The sequence below is a fragment of the Styela clava genome, chromosome 3 (genome assembly GCF_964204865.1).
Source record: "Styela clava chromosome 3, kaStyClav1.hap1.2, whole genome shotgun sequence".
In the NCBI taxonomy this organism is placed as follows: domain Eukaryota; kingdom Metazoa; phylum Chordata; class Ascidiacea; order Stolidobranchia; family Styelidae; genus Styela; species Styela clava.
In genome coordinates this window covers 17,887,080-17,909,645 of record NC_135252.1, presented here as the reverse complement: position 1 = coordinate 17,909,645, position 22,566 = coordinate 17,887,080, and the positions used below count along the sequence as shown (strand labels likewise).

The window sequence follows — 22,566 nt, the reverse complement described above, 5'->3', positions numbered from 1 at the left end:
AGTTAAGTAGGAAGTGTCGGTGTACATTTGTCACCTGCTCCATTTATTATTCATAATTAATATACAGTGACTATGATTCAGTAATGGGAACTTTTATTTGAGTTTTAATTGCATAGCAGAATGGTGTTTGTTATCAGCGTATATTGCTTTTTATAGAAATGTGTTTAGTTGATTTAGTGCAAGGCTTTTTATAGGTAGCAGTGGAGTGACACATAAGCATATTTGTATAGAAACTTGCATGTTGTGGTTATTCACAACAATTTTTTTATATAAATTGCTTGGAGAACAATATAATTATATGGAAAGAGTTTAGACCGTGAATCAAACCAATGATGCTTCCTAAGTATTAATAAAAATATAGCTTTCTAAATCCAATTACGGAGTGGAATTATTATGCTTGAATGTAACAAAAAAGAAACCAATTCTTATACCGGGGATGTTCAAAATCAATAGAATATTCGAACGGAATCGAAAATAACTTTTAGTAGAAAAGATTGAGTATTTTGAGATTAAAAAACACGGAACCAATCAACTTAATAATCATTTTGATTTATCGCATTTACAAATACAAACCTATGGAATATATACCGGTAGATTTCCTTCTACATATTCTATGCTACATTAATTACGTGAACCACTTTATAATATTTTTAATATTTCATAAGAAAAAATATTATTGTAGAATGTATTCGGAATAATAGATTATTCAACTTTGGCCTTATCTAATTTTTCAGATCATATAGGACTTTTTATAAAAATTTTCACGCTTTGTTTGCGAACAAGGCTCTGAAAACCCGTAAGTAACATTTCATACATTCAAAAACATCTGTAAATTTTTTTTTGATAGTTGAACAATTGAGAATCAGTCCTGTGCGTAACTACAGTGACATTGAAGCCAGAATTTCAGAAGGCAATTTCAATAGAACTGTTGCCGCCACCAACATGAATGCAACCAGCTCCAGGGCTCATACTATCGTCGCAATTAATTTTGCGCAAAAAGCAAAAAATGACGCTGGAAAAAGTATGACGAAAACATCAATTATCAATCTCGTTGATTTGGCAGGAAGGTTTGTAATTATTTATGTGAATATTGTATAAGCTTTATAAATATGTGAATTTTTTCTGGTGAACATAAACCATTTTGAATATATTATATTTGATGTTTCATATCAGAAAATATTATTTCGGTTATGACCATTTAAAAATGATGTGATTGGCTTTATTTTATAAAATATAATATTCTTGTTTGAAGACATTTTTTAAGGATGTCATTTCAGACTGAACCATGTTTGAGGATGAAATCGGTGCTTAATCAAAAATTTATGCCATTTTATTTTGAAATAAAAATATTTTTTCAACTTCCCACTGGCTGTGTGCATAGAAAAATATTTTTTCACTGCAAGAATTTAAAAACTGTTAATTTTGCACAGCTTTATAATTTGAGTGTATAATCCTTAGATTCATTGAAACTTGCTAGAAGTTACAGGATATAAAATTTTCTCTGTGAAAATATATCTAAGGGAATTGAAAATAAATGGCTTGGTGTTTGTAAATAATTCTAAAATACCATGGTTTATGGTTGTGAGTAACCAATATGTTTACCAAGCAAATCCTTTGTATTAGTTAGGTGACCTATCAAGAAAGGTGTGGTTAGTTTGAATATGTCATCATAGTTTACTAATGGTATTAAAGACAAATAAATTGACGTCAAGTATGTCGTTGTGGTTATGGTTACAAAAATATTAAAAACTATTTTAGGGCTTATATGTGATAGCGTAACAAAGAGTATTTCTACCATATAAAAATTATGTTTCCAAATTGCATACTTGATCAGCTATTGATAATACTTACCTTCTTCAATATGTTTTCAAAAATGAATCGATATTTTCTTACAAATTTTTTTTAAATTTATATTGGAATTTTTTATTGTTCAGGCCTATGTTATGTTAGGTGTTCATCACTTTATGCAAAGTGGAGTTTTGGTCAATTTCTGAACTACACTATATGCTAGTAATATTGTCTGAATTGACTGTTTTTTAGAAAATTTGGCTTGTGGTTTCTGCTTAGACCAGTGGTTTTCGGGTCTTGAAGTGGAGCAGAACCCCACTCCCCTTCTGCAATAGTTTAGGTGGTTTTATTGTCTGATTTGTATAAACTATAATTATATATTACAGTATTTGATTGTTTTTAAATAATAAACATATAATAATATAGACCTTCATATTTGAGTGGGAACTTGAAGACTGTAGGGGCCGAAACCCCAAGGTTCTGCAGAACCCTGGTCGTAAACCACTGGCTTAGACTATTAAAAATTTTGGGAAGATTTATACTTATGTGTGATAAGATTGCAGGTGCTCATGATCCTTAATTCTATAAAGCAGGGCTACTCAACTGGCAGACCGCGGTCCGAATCTGGACCTTCCAACCATTAAATTTGGACTGCATGTTCTTGTTTATTTTGGCAGCATAAGCATCGTTTTATAGTTTTAGGTGATTTTGATACAATTTAAATAAACAGCTATACAGTTTGTCATACTGGTACCAATGTGCGACATTTGTGTCTATATTTGTGAGCCTTTCATTGTTTTTGTATTGAATTTAATATTGCATTTGAAGTTTCGAATATTTAATGAAAAAAAAATTCTGTAATGTGCGGACCCCCGGTAACTTTGAAGTTTTCCAAACGGATCTTCGGTGAAAATAGTTGAGTAGCCCTTTAGGATAGGTGTCCTAAATATAACTTGAGCTGCCGTACGGGATCTTTCGTAGCTCTTTATAGCCCTGCCATAAAGTCCATGCATCTTCCCATACCCAACTTGGACTAGTATCCGATTAAGTGACCATCTGTTTATGATTTTCCTCTTCCTGAGTGTAATATGAAAACCTTGTTCTAGTTCTATATGAACATACCGCTTTACAAAAATTTTGATTTAAAGATATATCCATTTTCAAGTTATAAAGTAGTCAACAATTCAATTTAAGCCTGTTTTGTTTTACAGTGAAAGAGCAGACAGCACAGGAGCCACAGGTGATCGTCTTAAGGAAGGTTCAATGATAAATAAAAGTTTACTTTGTCTTGGAAATTGCATCAAAGCTCTTGCTGATAAACAACTTGGGAAAACAACTGCTGTTCCATACCGAGACTCCACTTTAACTCGGCTTCTGAAAAATGCTTTGGGAGGAAATAGCAAAACTATTATGGTGAGCTGAATGGGTTGCTGATTATGTCCCAGTTTATCAGATGTTTTTGTTGGAAACTTATAGCTTGCTATTGCATCTACAACTTTTTGTGTATCGTTTCATTCTTGCATGTATGACAATTTGAGTCCATATCCAGTCAAACGGAAGATCCTATGCGTGGAATGAATTGTGCGAGTCTGAAACATTTATAGTATTGTACTTCCTAATAATTGAATCCTACATTCTTTCTTCGATATTTCGTTTATAGATTTGATAAATATATTCTACAATTTTAAATGAAACAATCTGCTTTATATAAACTAAAGTTAATTACAATACATTCCTGCTTTTCTTATCTTGACCTTTTTTATTTTCCCAGATTGCTGCACTCAGTCCAGCTGACATAAACTATGACGAGACTTTGTCAACATTAAGATTTGCCGATCGAGCCAAATCTATCAAGACCAAGGCTATTGTTAATGAAAGTCCAACTGATAAATTGATTCGGGAAATGAAAGAAGAAATTAAACGTTTGCAAGGTTTGTTTATGTTACTGATTTTTTAGTTTATGATAAGATAAACATATTTGTGACCGGGGAGAGGAACGGGTGCCGACCAGCGGTCGTGTGAACCATCCTATGTTGTAAGGAGTCCAGCAATCCTCTCGCACATATTTAACCATACATGGGTTTCGAACCTGTGAGTCTACGCAGGGTAATCAGAGATGCAGTGCCTTGCGTATTCCTTCCGCTCAGCACGATACGCCACACCGTCGAGCAAAGCAAAAGCATGAACAGAAAAAGCATTAAAGGAAGGCATGAGCATGTGAATGAATACTTGAATTACCCGATAAAGGATAATTAAACTCATTTAAGAGTGCAGAATAAATTTGAGTAAATAATGATGTGTTAAATATAGTTTATCAAATTATGTTGAAGCCTATATTACACATTGTTACAATGCACTTCAAGTCAATGTGATTGAATTATATCTAAAGAGTATTTGTTGTCGGTAAACTTATTTTATAACTAAGTACATTAAAGATTTTGGTTTGTATTTAATGCTAAGAATTTTCAATATTTCACAAAAAGAACTTAAACACCACATAATGCCGATAAAAAAGCCAACATCAAGAATATTTTATGTAATTGCTCAAGTAATAGGTTGAATATACTAGTTAACTAGCCTCAGGCATATTACTGATATGATTACTCAGTAAACAAAGGTATTTTTATACTGAAGCAATTTGTTTTGTGAATTTAATTTCCACATGATGATATGCTGTACTTCATTCATTATTTTGCCCAAAAAAACAATATTTTAAGGTACTAATGGCAGACAATGGAGCAGAGTTGCTGTGTCTAATATTGCTCCAAAGTGATTTCAAATATTTTTTATATAACATGCTGTTCACTCTTAACAAGGCTTTGTGCAAGCAGATATTTGTATGTTGGGAGTTATCTATTCAAGAAGTTTCTGAATCTGTCTTTTTGATATTACCTACCCTATTTATAACACTCTGGGTGAGGGAATGGACATGTGATTTTTTACTTGCGATGTTAGCATGAAGTCGAAATTTACCCCATCAGAATCAGAATTTCAAACATGTTGAGTTTTGTCAATGTGTATCAATATGGAGGTAACTGATTTTGTTCGCCTACTTTACATCAAGTTGTGTAAAGGGACTGATACCAATGGGCGGGGGGGGGTATATTCACTTGGCTAACACAAACCATACCCAAACTCGTAATAGAACTAAAATAAGGAAAATCGGAATAAAATTATGGCCTAACCCTAACCTGTTACACACACTACGGGAGTACCAAATTTTCTTACCTCAGGGAAAACCATATTACTGAAGTGAAACCATATAAATTTCCATATATTGTTACATTAGTTAACCGCGATTTCACTCACTATTATGACTTGTTCCGCATTGAGAAATTATTCAAACTATAATGTTTTTTTTTCAGATCAGTTGAAAGGTGGTGGAACAGGTGGGGTTGTTATCCAAGGTATACCTCAAGATGAAGTTGAGGAAATGAGAAGACAAATGGAAGAAGAGGTAAAATACAATTGAAATTTTTTATCATTCTAAATTCTACATTTATGGCCATGTTTGAAACTATTACCGGTAGTTAAAGGTTTTTTTCTTAAATAAAATTATTGACAATTTTCTGTAATTATTGATGTGTAGTTGAAAAAGAATCAACAAGAAATGGAAGACATGAAATTGACCTGGCAACAAAGGTTAAAAGAACAAGAAGAAGGAAGTTTGAAGATGTTGCTGGAAGAAAGGAATAAGCAGGTGACATGTTTGATTATTGAAAGCGAGCGATTGTTTATGCCTCTATCAGGCTTTTTTCTGCTTGTAAATATAATAAACTATGGCGATGACAAATGTGGAACTTATGAGCAACATAGATGGGTTTTGAGCAATGCATAACTCTTTGTTCATCTTGGCTTCTTTGCCTCTCTCTTATTCTTAATTCGCATTGCTGTATCCATGTGATTTTCATATACCATATATGAGGAAATTCAATAAGATGAAGTATTCATTGGCAAATCACAGCCTCTCATCCGATTACCAATACATGTTGAGTATAGAACTGAATTCTTCCAACATTGTCTTAATGGTATAGGAAACTGTAACCAACCAGTCCAGGAGATGTCCAGCAATTCTCTCTCACATGATAATCTCTCATTGGATACTAATTTGCAAACACACACAGCAGTGTGGCTTCATTGGAGCTACGTTATGTGGACTTATTGGATTCAGACCTCCTTTGAGATTTGATTCTGTTACCTGCCTGTTTTCCAATCCTACACAATTTACCAATGGTGAATTCGCCGAAATTCAAGATTTGGGAAATTTGCGATTTGTGACCAATTTCTATAACTTTATTTGGAATGGGATGTTTTCATCTATAGGCCTACTCCTAATCCTCCTAGACCAGTGGTTCTTAAACTGGGGGTCACAAAATGGAATCGGAAATTTCCATGCACCGGCTCCTAAAAACGATCTCGATTATATTTAGTTTTGATATATATTGCGCTCATGCGAATTCGTTATCTTTGTTAAAAAAAATCAGGTGTAACATCCCAGAAAGTATATTCAATTTAGTACAATGAAAATACATGTAAAGTTTATTAGTAAATCAAAAATATATATTTATCTCCCCGGAATTCCGCGATACAGCTCCTGGGTCAGTCGTTGAGATTACGCCACTCGTTAAGAGCGGACTTTTCAATGGATATGTAATGGTTTTTGTGATGGTTGAATAAAATATTAGATCCATGACCGATAGATATATATTTAAAATGCTTGCTTTATTTATTTAATTGTGAATAATTAACTTGCGATTGCTTCGATAAAATAAAAGCACCCCTATCCCAAAATACCACGACAATCCGCGGGCATAAAAAATGTGTTGTAAACTGCCAGATTGCATTTTGTTTTGATTCATATTCTTGCAAAGTAGACCAATATGAGCTTTCGCTGCCACTCGATTAATTTTCAGATAACATTGTTAGAGAATTCCCAAGTTTGTGATAAAATCCTACGGAGAAAAATTCATTTCAAGTCGGTAGTTTTAGGAACATTACAGGTGTGCCGCAGGCACAAAGAATTTATGAGGTTTGCAACGTCTAAGAAAGTGTTTTTAATCTGTCGCGGCTGACGAAAACAATCGGATATTTAAACAAAATGCAATCGCAAACGTCATGCTAATTTATTTTTCAGTGGTCAAGGTTGGGGAATCGCCCACATGCATAATAACTTTTAGAAAAAGGACTTCTTTTCTTTTTGCTAAAAATGTACACAAATTCATTTACACTTCTTCATTTTGTAAACTGTATTTTTGAACCTGGTGGTTGTCCAAGGGTATTGGTAGTGAATTTTGGAGACGTTAGGCCAACCAAGAAATCTGTTATTATTGTGTGTTTTTAACACACAGTAGATAGTTTCTGCATTGCTCAATACGAGTCAATAGTGATGAAGTAAACATTCGATTGAAATCTTACGTGTCTTAAGTGAACGTTCAAGCAGAAAATACATATGTACGTACGCATACGTTTGTTGCGTGCTTAGTTTCCCCTGAAACTTAGTTTAACTTTACCAGGTATTGCAAACTGAAAATGTATGATGACCACTATTTGAGTATGGCTTTATGCATTCGACAGTGAATGACGAAGTCGTACTCCGATGCGTTTTAGGCCTAAACAATCAGAGCAATGACCGTATGAGACCAACACTCTTACAGCGCCATCTTAATATAAAGCAATCAGCCCATTACAAAAGCAGATTTTCAAAGAAAAAAAGGGGGCGAGGCGCGAAATTTGTAAAATTTTTCAAAGGGGGGCGCGACTCAAAAAGTTTAAGAACCACTGTCCTAGATGGAAACATTATATTTCTTTCACCAACATATTCAATTTACGAGGTATATCTTGTAAAATTCATCCTAGCGTAACGTAAACACGTAAATGTTTTCATATTTAATAGGAAGCAAGAAAAACTACTCCTCATTTCTGGAATTTGAATGAAGATCCGATGCTGACAGGAATGATTGTACATTTTGTACCAGCCGGAAAACACATTCTTGGAAATTCTGACCCTGCTGATATTATATTGAAAGGACTGAGGTATTTGCAGTCTCAAATCTTCTTTGTTTATTAGCTTGAATATATAATTTACATTTTTACAATTATTGATTCCATTATTCTTATGAGTATGGTATTTGCAATTTCATCAGAAATTAATCTTAAGGCATCTTTAGGCAGTTTTTCACAAAATTGATTTTTTTTATTATTAGAAAATTCTATTCTTTCAATGCTATAATTAGCTATAATTATTGAGCATCAATCTTTTATTGCTTTGTTTAGGACAAATAGCATTAGCACGAACCATGCCTCAAGGGCTTGGAATTGTACTCAACTCGAGTACAAACCTGAACGAGGGCTTGATAAATGGATAATTTTTATTTATCTTTGCTTTGTAGTATGTTTTTACAATATTTTCTAATTTAATTATTTACTTTAAGTGTGCAGAGAGAACATGCAAACATCGTGAACAAATCGAATAGTGTAATAAAGATACAACCCAAAGGTACTGTGCTGGTGAATGGGAAAACTATTACAGAAGAAACAGAACTGAGACACAATGATAGGTTTGTTCATTTTAAACTGCTCTGAACGTGCTTGAAGATTGTGCATGGAGATTAGTTATTAGTGTGAATGCAAATGATTTCAAATTTTTATTCCCATTTCTTATAACTTACTGTATTATTAGGAAAATTCATTGGATGATAGGTTTAGCTATGTTATTCTTGTTTTTGTTTTTATTTTTCACTTTTTTACAAATTTCATATTTTCCAGTTATATCTCATATCTAAAGAAAATAGGGTTTAACAAAAATAAATTTTGAAGTAAAACTTAACTTTTTGCAGAACCATTATTGTTACATTATGTATTGCCCCCTATCCTTGTGCAACTAGAAATTAGACATCAAAGATTATAATACAACTATCATGAAAGAAAGAGGTTTGCTAGGGTTTTCAATATTTTTCAGCCTATCCATATGAGTAAACAAGCACAGATAACCTTTGGCCAGATGCAATCAGGGCTTTAAAATAAAATATACAAATCGCTTTAACAGAGTTATGTTTGGTTCGACACACTTGTACGTCTTCCATCATCCACAAGATGCTGCAAAACAAGAGAAAGAAGGAACGAATATCGAGAAAGTATCGTTTGATTCTGCTCAACAAGAAATTGCTGAAAATAAAGGATTTGATATGGGAACGAAAGGAAAGTCTACAGGTATCTATAGTGGAGTTATTATAGCATTCTTGTGTTATATCAGCATAAATGTATAACCAGTAAATGCCCATAACTGTAGCCAATGTTACTCCAAGAACTCTACACCCCACTACAGAGAGCCAATGACACATATCCACAGCTGGTTGGTCATCTGTAATTGATGACATCATAGGTCATGCTTAGTCATCTGAGAAAATACTGGCCAGAATAATAATGAAGATACAGTGAACATCTTGAATTTACAAATTCGTTCATGATTTTTGCACAACATCACAGCATGTGTTGTTGAAGAGAGGATAGCATTTTTATATTTATCCCGTCGAAGAAGAAGCTTCCTTCTCTCTGCATTTGTGTTAGTGTCTGTTTCTAGTACAGTGGGACAATCAGTTGAGAATCAGCTCTATTTCATTCTACTTATTTTGTTTTATTCAGAGGATCTTCTGCTACAAGAAGATTTACTTCGGATCATGCCTATGGTTAATGAAGCAAATGCAATGTCTGAGGAATTGGATAAAAAAATGAAATTTGAATTGGCGTTGCTCAGTCCACAGGCTCGTGGATTGAAAGACGGAAAAACAGAGGTATATATATGGATATTCCTATAAATTCTATTCCACGTAATTCGTTTGCTATCAGATTTTTTCAGAATTCAACTCGACTCGAAAAACAAGGTCACATGCATTTGCTAAGTAATAAAGAGCATTTACAGACAACTACTGGATTTCCAGGAGCTACTGAATTGATATGAGATTCCAAATTAGTGAAATCCACATATCTGAGGTTATTGAGAAACTGTTTGAATGTGGCCGTATATTAGTATATACAGCTCTTATCAGTTGATGAGATTATCTTTTGAATATATAAATGATGACTATATTTCATTTAGGTTTTGATCAAAGCAAAGAATTTGGAAAACGGGAATGAATTTCTATGGGATCAAAATAAATTCATCAACAGAAAGTATATCATGCAGGAAATGTATCAGAATTATTCTGAGGGAGACGACGACTGGGATTATGAAAAGGTTTGTATTTATTTCGGGATAATTATGTGTGAGAGGATTGCTGGTCTCCTTGCTGCCATAGTTCACATAACTGATGGTCGGTTACAGCTGCCTCCATCATCAAGTCTCTGCATCTGAAACAAAACAAGAGAGCTATGCTCAAATATTTATCTTTAACCACTGAAAATTTCAAAGCAATTGGTCCAGTATTCGAAGAGAAAAGCGATTTTTTAAAAACGTGTCAAAGAACAACAACAACAAGAACAACATAATATTGAAACGATCGTTATGTCCACTACGTGTCCAATAATGGCTAACTAGTCCCATACCTGACATGGCCTGGCAACCAGTCAACAAGCCGTGGTACACCTCCTCATTGGCCTCTTCCCCCACAATAAATAGGAAAATCCTATTCTTATGATGCCTTTTATAACTCCTGCCATACTGTTTGTACTTTCTCATTTCTAATTAGGCTATTCGGATCTAGTAATAGTTCGGTTCAGTGGTTCCCAGCCTTTTTTTTTATCTACTTTGGAACTCTTTATTCCGTTCTTATGAGGCATAAAACTATTTCATTTTTCAATCTCTAATGGATCCAAAATAGTGTTATGCACAAATAGCATTACAGCTTTTGTACAGTTTAAGTTTGTCTAATTAAATAGAGTCATCTATTCCAACAATTATTATCCTAGGAAAAAGATCCATTCTGGGAACCTGTTGATTCAAGTGTAATGATTGGAACTGCTTTCTTGTATCTGCAGAGTGTTGCTTATTGCGTAAGTGTAATTAATGTTCTCAATTTTATAAAGTAACGTTATAAATATATTGTAAATTTACAGTCAATTTTTATTGGTATGTTACAGTCAGGAATATTTATTGTAAATATTTAATTCAATATTATGTCAGTAGTTCCATGGCTTAAGTTAAGTGATTTGATAATGAATTAGGAAGATTGATATCTCTTTCAGATTTATCTTCTATTGACAAAGCTGTCTTGTTAGACTCTGATCACTCTGTCTTCTATGTTTTATATTGCTTTGAGTTTTATTCATTCACTAATTTCATTTGTTTGACAATGCAGGTTGAATTTGATGAAATGATTCCAGTAACAGATATGGCAGCTCAAGAGAAATGTAAATTAAAGGTAACTGTAATAAATTTCCTAATTTCATATTATGAAGATTTCAAATGTAATGAAAAAATATAATAACTTCTCAGTTTTCTATTCTATTGATATTTAATCAAAATTCTAGAATAACAAACTCTTTGTATTTTGACATCCATAGTAATGACTATTACAAGTTTGCAAACTTTCATTGCAAACATGTTTACTGATTCTATGCAATCTTAACAAAAAACAGGCTAACTAATCCCATACCCGACATAGACTGGTAATCGAATGATAGGCGAGAGCCCCTGTGTTTCGCCATATGATTAAGCCGCCTTACCGGTCTTCTCCCCTGGGATAAATATGTAAATCTTAACTTGAGATCTTTAAAGCGTGACTCAAATGTAGGAACGTCCACCGCCGCAATATCCTCTCCTACTAAGAGGTTTGCACTCCATGGCATTACTGACTACCATCATTTCCACCTCTCTTTTTCTTTAATGATTCGCAAGTTATGCATCTTTATTTTGACAATATGTTACTTATTGAACACAGGTGAAAGCAATTCCATGTGATCAGAAAGGCATTCCATTAAATGATGACACATTTGTTGAAGATCCGAAAGAATTATTGAACACAGCATTTCGATTTAAAATATCGATTGATCAATGTCTTGGATTACCAAGAAAATATGCAAAAGTTGGTCTTCTGATTTTTTTGATTTTATCAACCTATTTATTTGTGATATATGTGTATAGATAAGTAAATATACAGAATTTTTAAATTCATCAAGATAAAGGTCAAGTCTTTTTTACACTCAAGCTTCTTGCCTGCTCACTTTTCCATCTTTCGAAATAACGAAGACCTCAATTTTTTTATAAAAGGACTATTTTGCAATAGAGGTTCTACTTTCAAAAATATAATTTGGATTTTGTGAATTCTTTGTGAAAAAGTGATGATGTAACACTATCTTCAAATTTCCTGAACCAATATTTGTTTAAGAATAACATAATCTAATTCCACAAAATAGCAAGTATATTAGTAAGCTGTCGTTAGATCATGGTCTAACTTCTTCATACAAAACAAGATATAACTTACCAGTAATCAAACAGTTCAGACTTGCATTTCAGTACGTAATACAGTACGTAATTAGATGCGTTTATTTGAAATTCTATATGCCATTATGTTGATGATTGAGCATTTTTACTAATTAAACACTCTGATAATGAGCTCCGTAATTGTTTTGATTCAGGTTTGGTGCAGATATAAATTTTACTTTTCTGATGAATGGAATACGAGTGAGATGGCTGATAGCGACACTCTCAATCCGAATATTAGTTATGAGGAGATGTTTACAGCTGATCCTGTCACTCAAGTGGTGAGATACATTAACATTGAGTACCGGTATGAGTATTTCGTACCTCTCCTTAAAATACTAATTGTACATTCGTTAATATATTCATTTATCTCGGTTTAACAATATATGAATGAATTGTCTATTGCGACTGATGTTGATCTAGATCAGTTGTCTGCAAACTTCTTGTACTACTGGGGCAAATATACATATTTCTGGTAGAGTGCGGGCCGCAGTCGCTACATTAAGCTTCAAATAATGACGCTCTTGCGATTTCTATCTTTGTGTGGATTACAACTAACCGTAGGCCCGTTCGGATAATTACTACAAAACTAACGCATTACAACATCCATTGTGAAGTTATGACATATATGAGCAAAATGAGTTTCAATTTTTTTAATTGAAAAGTTCTAATTTTTGAGATATGTTGATGTTGAGACAACAAATAAATATTCATGTTTTTTTCAGTTCATCGATGATTTGCAAGAAACTCCTCTTCTTATTCAAGTTTGGGGTAGACAGAAACCTGGCGTGAGTTACTTTTTTATACAACGCTCATTTGTCTCTTTCATTCTGTACAAGCAGCCAGTCATATCTCATGATATGTATGGAGGTATTGTTATTTGGAAGAAGCAGAATTTTTTTACATCCTGGTTCAGTGGGGCTTGAATCCGAGATTTTTAAACTGTGATGCCAAAACAGTTAAATCTAACGCTTTACAGTTGATAGGGCCAAAGCGCCTCGCCCCACACATTTATTTTATATTTCTAAAATCCTAACCCTATTCCCACCCAGAAATATCTTCTGCTAGGTTACTTGGTTTGTACCGATCTCTTATCTAGTCCCAGCTGGGTAACTTTTTACAATAAATTGTTTATTTCAAGATATATTACTTTGCACATTAACTACTCATAAGCTGTGTCTCTGGTCCTTAATCAGCAGATAATTCTTCACAAAGACTTTTAGTGATACATTAAGTAAATTGTTAAGTAAGAAAAAATATAAAACTCGTATAAGTAACGTTTAACCAATGATGCGGAGTTTGGTTTATCTTTAATATTAATTTGGCCCTCTTCAATTTTAACCGAGATACTGCCATAGAGATAATAACACTTGAATTTGAATTTTTCAGGTCCTTGAACCATCCCTAGCAAAAGCAACAACGAAAGAATTATTTAAAATCGATCCTGAGAAACTAAGATATTTGTCGCAAGACAAACAACAAACTAAAACGAAAGCGGCTACTGCAGCTCAGAAAAAAGCAGACAAAAAAGATAAAAAAGCTGATAAAAATGCAGCAAAGTCTAAAGTAACAAGTAATGATAAGGATAAAGATGAGCAGATTGAACAATTGAAGGCTGAAATTGAGAGATTAAAGATTGCTATGAGTAATGTAAGTGATTTATATCATCCTAGAAAATCAGATAACCCTATATCATTGGTTCTCAAATTGGGGTTTGTGTTTACTTAGGGGTGCGCGAAGCAATTTCAGGGGGGGGGGGGCAATTTCGTGGGGTCGCTTAGCAACTTTGACTGTAACACAGAAGCACTGCTAAGATGGTTTTGATTTTCTGCAAGAAGTAAAACATGAATTTCTCGCTACTCGCTATCAAAGCAAAATTCCAAAATACAATGGTAATGACTCAATGAGACATAATAAGAGAGTTGCACCGTCCCAAACTAAACCCAAAATATATGAACTGCTGGAAGCTAAGCAAAAGCATTCATTCAGCTCTACAATGACATGCAATGAATGGATATTTGATATAAAGCGCTGCTATTTGATTTCAATTCTTTGGTGGATTCATCAGAAATATGGTAAGGGGACAGTTGTGCAAAATGCTTGAGAATTATACAATTTGCCCAAAGCATGGTCTCGATTTGTTGATTAAAAGTGAAAAAGTATAGAGTGCAAGTGACCCTCGGTACTTGCTTCTTACATATCAGTATCTACTTATCTAGATCATCATTTAGAGTGAAAGTATGAATATTTATAAAATGATGATGGGTTAAATAAATTCTTTCTTCAGAATTCCTCATCAAACAATATTCGAGTTGGAGACCTTGGATTCGCTGATGATTCTTCAGATCGAAAACTGGTAAGTTGAAATTTTAAAAATCTGTAGCATGTATAAATGATTTAAACTTTTTTGTCTAGTTTGACTCTCTAGTACAGTGGTTCTCAACCTTTTCCAGTTCGCGAACCGGTAAAATTTCAAATCAAATTTTGCTGACCGGCGGACCTTCAAAATTAACCAAAAATGTCATGAACACAAAACATAATAAAAAAAATGCAACTACGACACACAAAAGTAGGCGGTGCAAAAAGAGACAATCCAATTTAATGAGGAATTTGCTGCTGGCTTTCTGATATTATACGTGCTAAACGGGTTCTAATGAAGTTTCTGCAATGCGAAGTGGAGCTTTGACTTTCACATGATTCTTCTGTTTGGTCTTTATGAGAGTTAACATTGAAAAGCTTAACTTTGTAGTATCAAAGTCCTCCGTTATGACGTTAGCCACCGTTATGAGGTCATGGACTTAACGAACATCCAGCCGTTCAGGGCTCAAAATGGGCATAGGACCTCTTACCAAGTTTGGTTGTTAGACGAATACCGGTTCTACGAATCAATAAGAGGTAAAAAATCACAAAATTAATGGACATGCCACAATACTTTGTATTTTGCAATTTCCTTTTAATATATTAATATTGGAATAAATTTGGTGGACCGGCATCAAGGTTGTCGCAGACCGGCGTTTGAGAACCACTGCTCTAGTAAAGTATTTATATCTCCCCATCTATAGAGAAATTTTCTAAATAGATGGAGAGACATAAAGACATAATTCCCCAGTAATTTCCTAAACCATCCAATTATGACAGTCCACTCACCTTATTCCCTACACCTTTATATTTTGGACATATATCATCATATTATGCAATTCTTTGTAGTTACGATTTTGCTATTTTCAGAGAATGCTGGGATCACTCGTCAGTGAAGCCAGAAACAAAAACAAGCCTGTAGTCCTGGTAAGAAGACCTTGCATTACATATAGCGATAGAATACAAAAAAATATTATTTTGATATTTTCAGCAAATTTGGCATGATCATAATTTTTAGCAACAGAAGAGCAAAAAAAATTGAAACATGTGTTATATGGAATGATATTCTGCCCTTTTGTTGCTATGAATCCTCGAAGTCTTCTTATTCAAGCATCGTTGTAACCCAGATCACATAAGTTACGCCAAGGCTCAACAATCCATATTTTGAATAACCTAAATTATTTCAGCATTGTGTGTCCCAATTGACAACTTCTATTTGGGGGAATATTTTTTTAACTAATATTCAGGGTTACACAACCCTCTCCTTCCTCAATGTATTTACGCTAGTGGATCTGTATGCTTATAATGCAAGAATGCTGTAGAAAGAAAAAAAAATATGATTATAGTAAGCAATTGAAAAGTCTCACATTAACACAAATGTATTTCTGTGATGTTTCGTCTGACCAAATAGGACTTTCTCAGGACAAGCAGTTAGACATCTTCTATTTTCAGGATTGTTTCCCTTCCTCTCAATTTTATTTTTCCTAAATTACAATTTGCCAGTAATTTCTAATCTCAGCTTGCCTAACACTTTGTGAATGTTTTCATACAGACTGACAGAGTTGACAGTGTACTGAGAACAGGACAAGATTTAAGTCCAAATCGAATTCGTGAAGCGGAAGTAAATGCGGCGATGGGTTCTGGAAATGAAAGCGGAAAATCAAAAGTTTGCACGATATCATAGATTCAAGTATTGTGTTTTAACAATCAACGATTGAATTGACTTACTACAATTTACAAGAAAATATAATTTGTATTGGATAGCTTATAACCTCGCCTTTGGTCGGTGATCATCACTAGGCGTGATTTATATCATAATTACAGTTTAAATAACTTGTTTCTTAATAGCCCAGATGATTTTATTATTCTCAGGATTAATTTGTCTATGCAGCTCATTTACAGTCAGGGTCTGGGAAATTTCACCTATGAAAATTCGAAAGCAAATTCAAAACAGATGACACTGTATATACAACTAAATGTCAAATAAAAAAGCATCTTGGCAGTTAGGTTAGATATCGTATGGGTCAAATTATCCTAGTACAGTAATATAAATAAATAGTTTCAAGGCTTTCTGCATAAAGTGCATGGAAATTTCTAATTTTTGTTACGTATTCTGAGATTGCCATTTTTGTAAGAAGATGAGCTCATTCTTATAAATTAAAAAATATTAAAATATTCATATAAGCCGGAAGGTTGTCATATTCATGTACGTATGTACGTGCAGACTAGTTGCCTTCGAAATGTTTTATTTTTATTTCAAACAATTTACTGTGAATATTATATCAGTTATTCGTACTATAGTTTGTTTATTTTATATCTCTGCACTTGTTCCGTGATTCGATTGCATTTCCTAATTAGTCTTGAATTTCTATTTTAATAGTTGGTTGTGTATGAATACTTGAATTCTGTGCAAATATGTGAATCATTGTTTGATAGAATTTGATGATTCCCAGTGTATTGTCTTCAATTGGAAGACTTATCTAATAGAACACATCATCGCGGGAAAACCGAATTAGCTGTATCATATATTTTGGGAATGAACTCTTTTCTTCTGTCATGTTAGAATAGTGGTCACCTTCTGGTATGGGTTTCAAGCTGTACCTGTTTTAGTTCTGATTACAGATAAGTGCTTTATTGTCCATTTTCAGGTTTGACCATTAGAACCAAATCATTACAAAATTTGACTTTCTCAAAACTTCAAAATTAGACATCGGTTAATTCGTTATGGGTCTACAATGTATAGGAAGATTACATGCATGATAAAAAATTCAGTTTTTCAAAATCTGAGGTCCAAAGAAGAAGAAGAATGTCTGATTTGTCCAGCAGATAAATGCGTTGACACTTGTGTCTATATACGCTACGCTCATATTTTTATCTATTACTTCATCATTATCTGTTTAAGAGATCAAGATACTAATTTGAAACTTGAATCAAATATTACACAACCCTAACTTACTTACTTGAGCAGTTGCTATCCCCACACCACTGGCAAAATACGGATTCCACATAGATTTTTCATTCTTTATATGAAATATATGCCTAATTTTTTGATTCTTATTCTTGCACTTAGCTCTTATACATTTATACAAATGTAATGCTTAATATATTTTTTATTCTTGTATATTATATTGTTAGCAATAAATTTTGTACAATATTTCAATGAAACAGAATTGCAACTCAAATCACGAGCACAAGTTAGTTAACACTCACTGTTAGAACAAAGACAAACCACTGACCAAACCAGAAGCTAAGCTTGGAGAAATTGAATGAAATCAAAAAGTTGAAATCTTAATAGAGTTTGTTCCAACTAGACTGCTTCAAATTGTGTTATGTCTAAAGTAAGGATTTGAATAGAATACACTGTAAACATGTTCAATATCTCTGGTCTAACATTTGACATAGATGTTGGCGACTGTTTCAATTATGGTAATTAGCAATATTTCAAAACACTGCAGAAAAAAAAAAATTTTACTGTACACTTGTAGTAACATAGGCTATTTACATGCAAATGTGAGAAAAAAAAAATATTTGCACTGTTACATACATTCATTCCTAAATTATTCATAACAATTACAATGTATATTGCAGCACCCCACTACACTAATATTTTGAACAATATTATACAATCAAGAAACAAAAAATATCAGTGGGACATCAACATTAGAATAATTCATTTCAAACAGTGTTAAATCCAAATATCACAATTTTAAAAATTTTCACCCTCTGAAATTATGAAATTGTAAAAATATTCGATATTTTCAAAGTGCCATGTGGTTAATTTTTTTTATATAAATCATCGAAATGGAACTGGGCATAGAGGTCAGCATTGTTTTATCATACTGTACTAAGTAAAAAGGTTTAACATAAATAAATAAAAAATGGATGTCCGTGAAACCGTGTGCAGCTTGTGATATGCAGGATATTTCATTGCTTAATTTCAATTTGTCAAAACTACAATTTTGATTGAAAGTTGATGAATATTTGGTGGCTAACTGATAGGAAGGCTTATAGTTTGCTATAATGACATAATTCATATATATAATTGTGCAAAGTTTAATTTTACTTTGTGCAAAAGATAATTGTTCTGGTGACTTGAAGAATATGAATAGTTTAAAATACAGCAGCATAGATGAATATTATAAATTGATCACTACAAACTTCTTGATTGAAAATTGTTCAATTTTAATATAGTTGATTTTGGAGTTACACATACAATTTCAGAAATTTATGCCTAAGATTTGCTTCAGGATTCATGATTGCTTGTATGAAAGACAGGTCTTCAAACGTTACGACACATATCAGAAATGATTTTTGTGCAAGTACATAAAATATAGCATCATTAGTAAAGCAGCAACAATGAAAATAACAACATAAACACTATGACAGTGTAGCTGAAAGACAGTCGATTGTTTTTCACTAAATATTATTACTTAAAGTAACTTTTGAAGAACATATTTTTGTGCATAAAATATATAACTTTGTTGAAAGCATGATATAATATTGAAGACACATTATTAATTATATACTATGAATGGAACAAAACACCTCACAATGAAAATATTGATGCTAAAAAAATTTGTATCATCAGACACATCAAAAATTGTTTGTAATGTTAGAAAAAAACATCAGTAAAAAATAACAGGAATGGGGATTCTGTTGGCGAATGTCATTTTTTGCATTCTTTTCATCATATATTCAGGGAAAATGATTCATAATTTCAAAATAACTTGAGTAAAACATTATCCGGCATTCTTTATTTTAGTATCACTTTAAAATAGTTTCATTTTGAAAATTATCATTTCAATTTGAATTTCTGGATGTTGTAAAAATGGAGAACCCATCAAATCATTGTTTGTCTCCATTTTCCTGCTGAATATACACAACCGATATATCTTATTCTAAATCATAATTTTAGAATGTTTTCAAAATGGTCAATTAATTGGTTTTGGCCATCTCTGCATATAGTGATAGTATTTACATCTTACTAAAGGGGTACTCATAAAATGGTTGACTATTTTTTGCTCTATTATTTAAGTATGGCTAACATAATATCATTGGCCGCAGTATTACAACACAAAAAAATATAACAACTAAAAAAAGTACTTGGTAACTTTTGATTGTCAATAATTGTATTACACAGCCCGGATAAGCAATGAAGATTAAAAGAAATTTAAACCTGCTTATAGCTAACAAAAAAAAATAAGAAAACTGTGCAAAATACCGTAAAATTAACTGCAATTTTTAATACACTGCAACGAGTAATAATTATTTGATCTCTTATGTATGAAAAAACAAGTACATGATGCGAACAAACCAATTTCTAGACATTTTACAAAAACTAAGAAAATAATGGTATTATACAGCCCTACTGCTAAATTACAGCATTACGTTGCAAAACCTCCATACAAGTACAAATTTGCAATTATATATAGATTTGTTATCGTAATCTATATTAAAAAATATTTTTACATACCATACTTTTTAAAACCGAACTAATAAAAAATACCGTTAAAAAATTCATTTATTGATTATTTGAAGCACATAATACCAATTTAATAACATCAAGGCTAGCTTGAAAAATTTGCGACAATAATTAATTAATAATTATGATTAATGAACAAATTTTGGACTAGTGCAAAAAGAAAGTAATACACGCAAGAATGCTACAACAGTATCAGTTATATTTACTACACTACAACTTCTACAACACTGACTTTGTTTGGCACTCCAAAGTATAGTAACTTTATTCCGCAAGTACATTTTTTTTATCCTTTTTTTTTAATAATGAGTGGGAGCATGTTTAGTCAAGTGACCCAAAATATTCAAAAATTTACAGTACGTTTCCAATTTAACTATAAAAATCGGCAACATTATATGTTTAGAAAAAACTAAACCAAAAGTTCTTTGTGAAGAAGTTTAACCATTCCAAAGCCAAAGGAACTATATAATAATGGAGTATACAACAATGGCAGCTATCAATTCAATACCACATACAACTATAGACCAATTCTCTTACAATAGAAAACTTTACTGCAACAGTTGCATAATAAAGTACTATATTCATAAAACTGAAAAAAAAATCGAACCGATCACAGCATTCTCGATTCCTTTTTCATGGAAGCTTTCAACCAATCATGTTCATCCGTATCTGATGAATTTGAATCAGACTCCATGTGAAATCTCGATCTTCTTTTTCTGTCTTTACTTCGCTTTTTCTTCGAATTTTTAATACTGTAGTAAGATGATACGTAGTTGCCATTCGTTTCTGGCCGCTTCACTAAAAAACACAATAATATTTTTATTTTATAAGGATAGAGATACCAGTTTAACAAAAGGATGTTGAGTATCAGCTCTTTGAGTCAAAATTTTCAAGAGCAGAAAATCAGCAATCGAAGTCACTGGGCTGATTTGTTACCAAATGGAAACATTTTTCAGTTCCTACTCATGGTACCCTATACTGTAGTATGTGTACCAGGTTAGGGTTAGCGCATAATTCTATTCCGATTTTCCCTATTTTAATTCTTGTTCATTCTTTTAACAGTACCTTCATGACTATTGGTCAAATAACCTATCCCCAAGATCAATAGTATAACTGGGCTGAAATTGCGGGACATTATCATTGCCGGTAATTCACAATCAATTTTTCCTGCCGCATAATTTTATCCCATAGTCAATGGACTACAATGTAACATAAATCTTTGAGCTATAGGATTGAATATGCAAATAAATAATTTGAGAACAATAAAGTCGGAGAATGCTACAACATTATTCAGGAAGAAGTTGAAATCAGCGGTTTGCAGATAGTAACACGAGGAAAAAATCATATCCATTAATAATAGAATGAAATCCAATCATTCCAATGAGAAATCGTTGATAAAAAAATTAAAAGGAAAAGATATTTTCAATAAAAGAAGTATAAAACCTAACGTACATGAAAATTCTTTATTTTCTGCTTTATCAATATCACTCTCTGAATCTGATACAAGATGAGAATATTTTCTTCGCAATTTCCGAGGAAGACAACAACTCTGGTACATAGCGAACACAAGACCCCACGACGCGACAATAATTCCACTTCCGATCAGCACAGGTGAAAGGTCGCCTCCAAAATAATCATACAAAAATCCAGAAAGAATACTTCCGAAGCTGAAGGATATCCCCTGGAAATACGAATAAGGATATAATTGGAAAATACCAAAATTTTATATTCTTCGTGACATATATCATACATGTGATTGTTTTAATAAAGTTCCAATATTCAGTAGTTAACTTTTCTCCACATAATAGGCATACAAAACGAATAGAATAAAACTGGCATTTAAAAGGTAAAGAGAGTCCAACAGAGACCAAAACTATAGCGTGTATCTTGCCCTCAAGGCGAGTTTTGAGAAAATGATTTCTTTAGCTTGATTTGACTCCAGCCAATTGATTGAAGCAAAACTTGCATTGACTTGGAAGGTCTTGAATTGGTCCCAACTCAGTTAAGTACATAAAACTAATTCATAATCTTGCCTGATAAACGCTGACATAAGAAGTATGTAATGATCTTTGTTGAGATGCACGAGCAAACACATGAACGCTACTAATTTTCTTGGAATCTTCATATGCAGATGACATTGTTGTACTGGTGTGATGTGTTACGATTGTCCAAAGGAATGATTGACCTGGAAAAAGGAAAACATGCCCTAAGTTTGAATTAGGTCTCTGTTATTGTAATAACTTATAATTGCCACAGTAATTCCAAATTAGCTATGTTACAATTTTTCAGTCATCATAGACCAGGCGCGAAGTCTTGTTTCCAAAGCTGTATCAGTTTTAGTTTTTATTTCAGGCTTATGTCCATATTTAGGGTTGACTATACAGTTCTGCAAATTAAAAAAAACATAAAAAAAATTTGCAAGAAAGTGCAAAAACCTACTAAAACCGTCAAAAGCCATAAAAAAACTCACACTAATATGTGTTTGGCTATACAGGTTTGATTTTACAGAATTGCATTAAAACCT

The 22,566-nt window shown here is 32.7% G+C and overlaps 2 protein-coding genes across 2 annotated transcripts in view; one reads left to right on the top strand and one right to left on the bottom strand.

Moving 5' to 3' along the window:
* LOC120342496 (kinesin-like protein KIF28) overlaps nt 1-17,666 on the top strand; it is a 24,009-nt gene extending 6,343 nt beyond the window's left edge. Inside the window, exons 7-25 of the mRNA XM_078110862.1 lie at nt 848-1,067; nt 3,000-3,201; nt 3,560-3,719; nt 5,154-5,245; nt 5,378-5,488; nt 7,682-7,821; nt 8,220-8,345; nt 8,834-8,997; nt 9,430-9,578; nt 9,884-10,021; nt 10,693-10,776; nt 11,082-11,144; nt 11,664-11,807; nt 12,361-12,486; nt 12,931-12,993; nt 13,595-13,855; nt 14,493-14,561; nt 15,434-15,490; nt 16,116-17,666. Coding sequence (XP_077966988.1) covers nt 848-1,067; nt 3,000-3,201; nt 3,560-3,719; nt 5,154-5,245; nt 5,378-5,488; nt 7,682-7,821; nt 8,220-8,345; nt 8,834-8,997; nt 9,430-9,578; nt 9,884-10,021; nt 10,693-10,776; nt 11,082-11,144; nt 11,664-11,807; nt 12,361-12,486; nt 12,931-12,993; nt 13,595-13,855; nt 14,493-14,561; nt 15,434-15,490; nt 16,116-16,247 — 2,501 coding nt within the window. The 3' untranslated portion in view covers nt 16,248-17,666. The remainder of the gene's footprint in view (nt 1-847; nt 1,068-2,999; nt 3,202-3,559; nt 3,720-5,153; nt 5,246-5,377; nt 5,489-7,681; nt 7,822-8,219; nt 8,346-8,833; nt 8,998-9,429; nt 9,579-9,883; nt 10,022-10,692; nt 10,777-11,081; nt 11,145-11,663; nt 11,808-12,360; nt 12,487-12,930; nt 12,994-13,594; nt 13,856-14,492; nt 14,562-15,433; nt 15,491-16,115) is intronic.
* The window catches only part of LOC120343508 (major facilitator superfamily domain-containing protein 6-like protein B), an 18,721-nt gene continuing 13,810 nt past the window's right edge, over nt 17,656-22,566 (bottom strand). The window contains exons 9-11 of the mRNA XM_039412711.2: nt 22,076-22,227; nt 21,495-21,723; nt 17,656-20,840 (exon numbers count right to left, since the gene is read on the bottom strand). Coding sequence (XP_039268645.2) covers nt 20,653-20,840; nt 21,495-21,723; nt 22,076-22,227 — 569 coding nt within the window. The 3' untranslated portion in view covers nt 17,656-20,652. The remainder of the gene's footprint in view (nt 20,841-21,494; nt 21,724-22,075; nt 22,228-22,566) is intronic.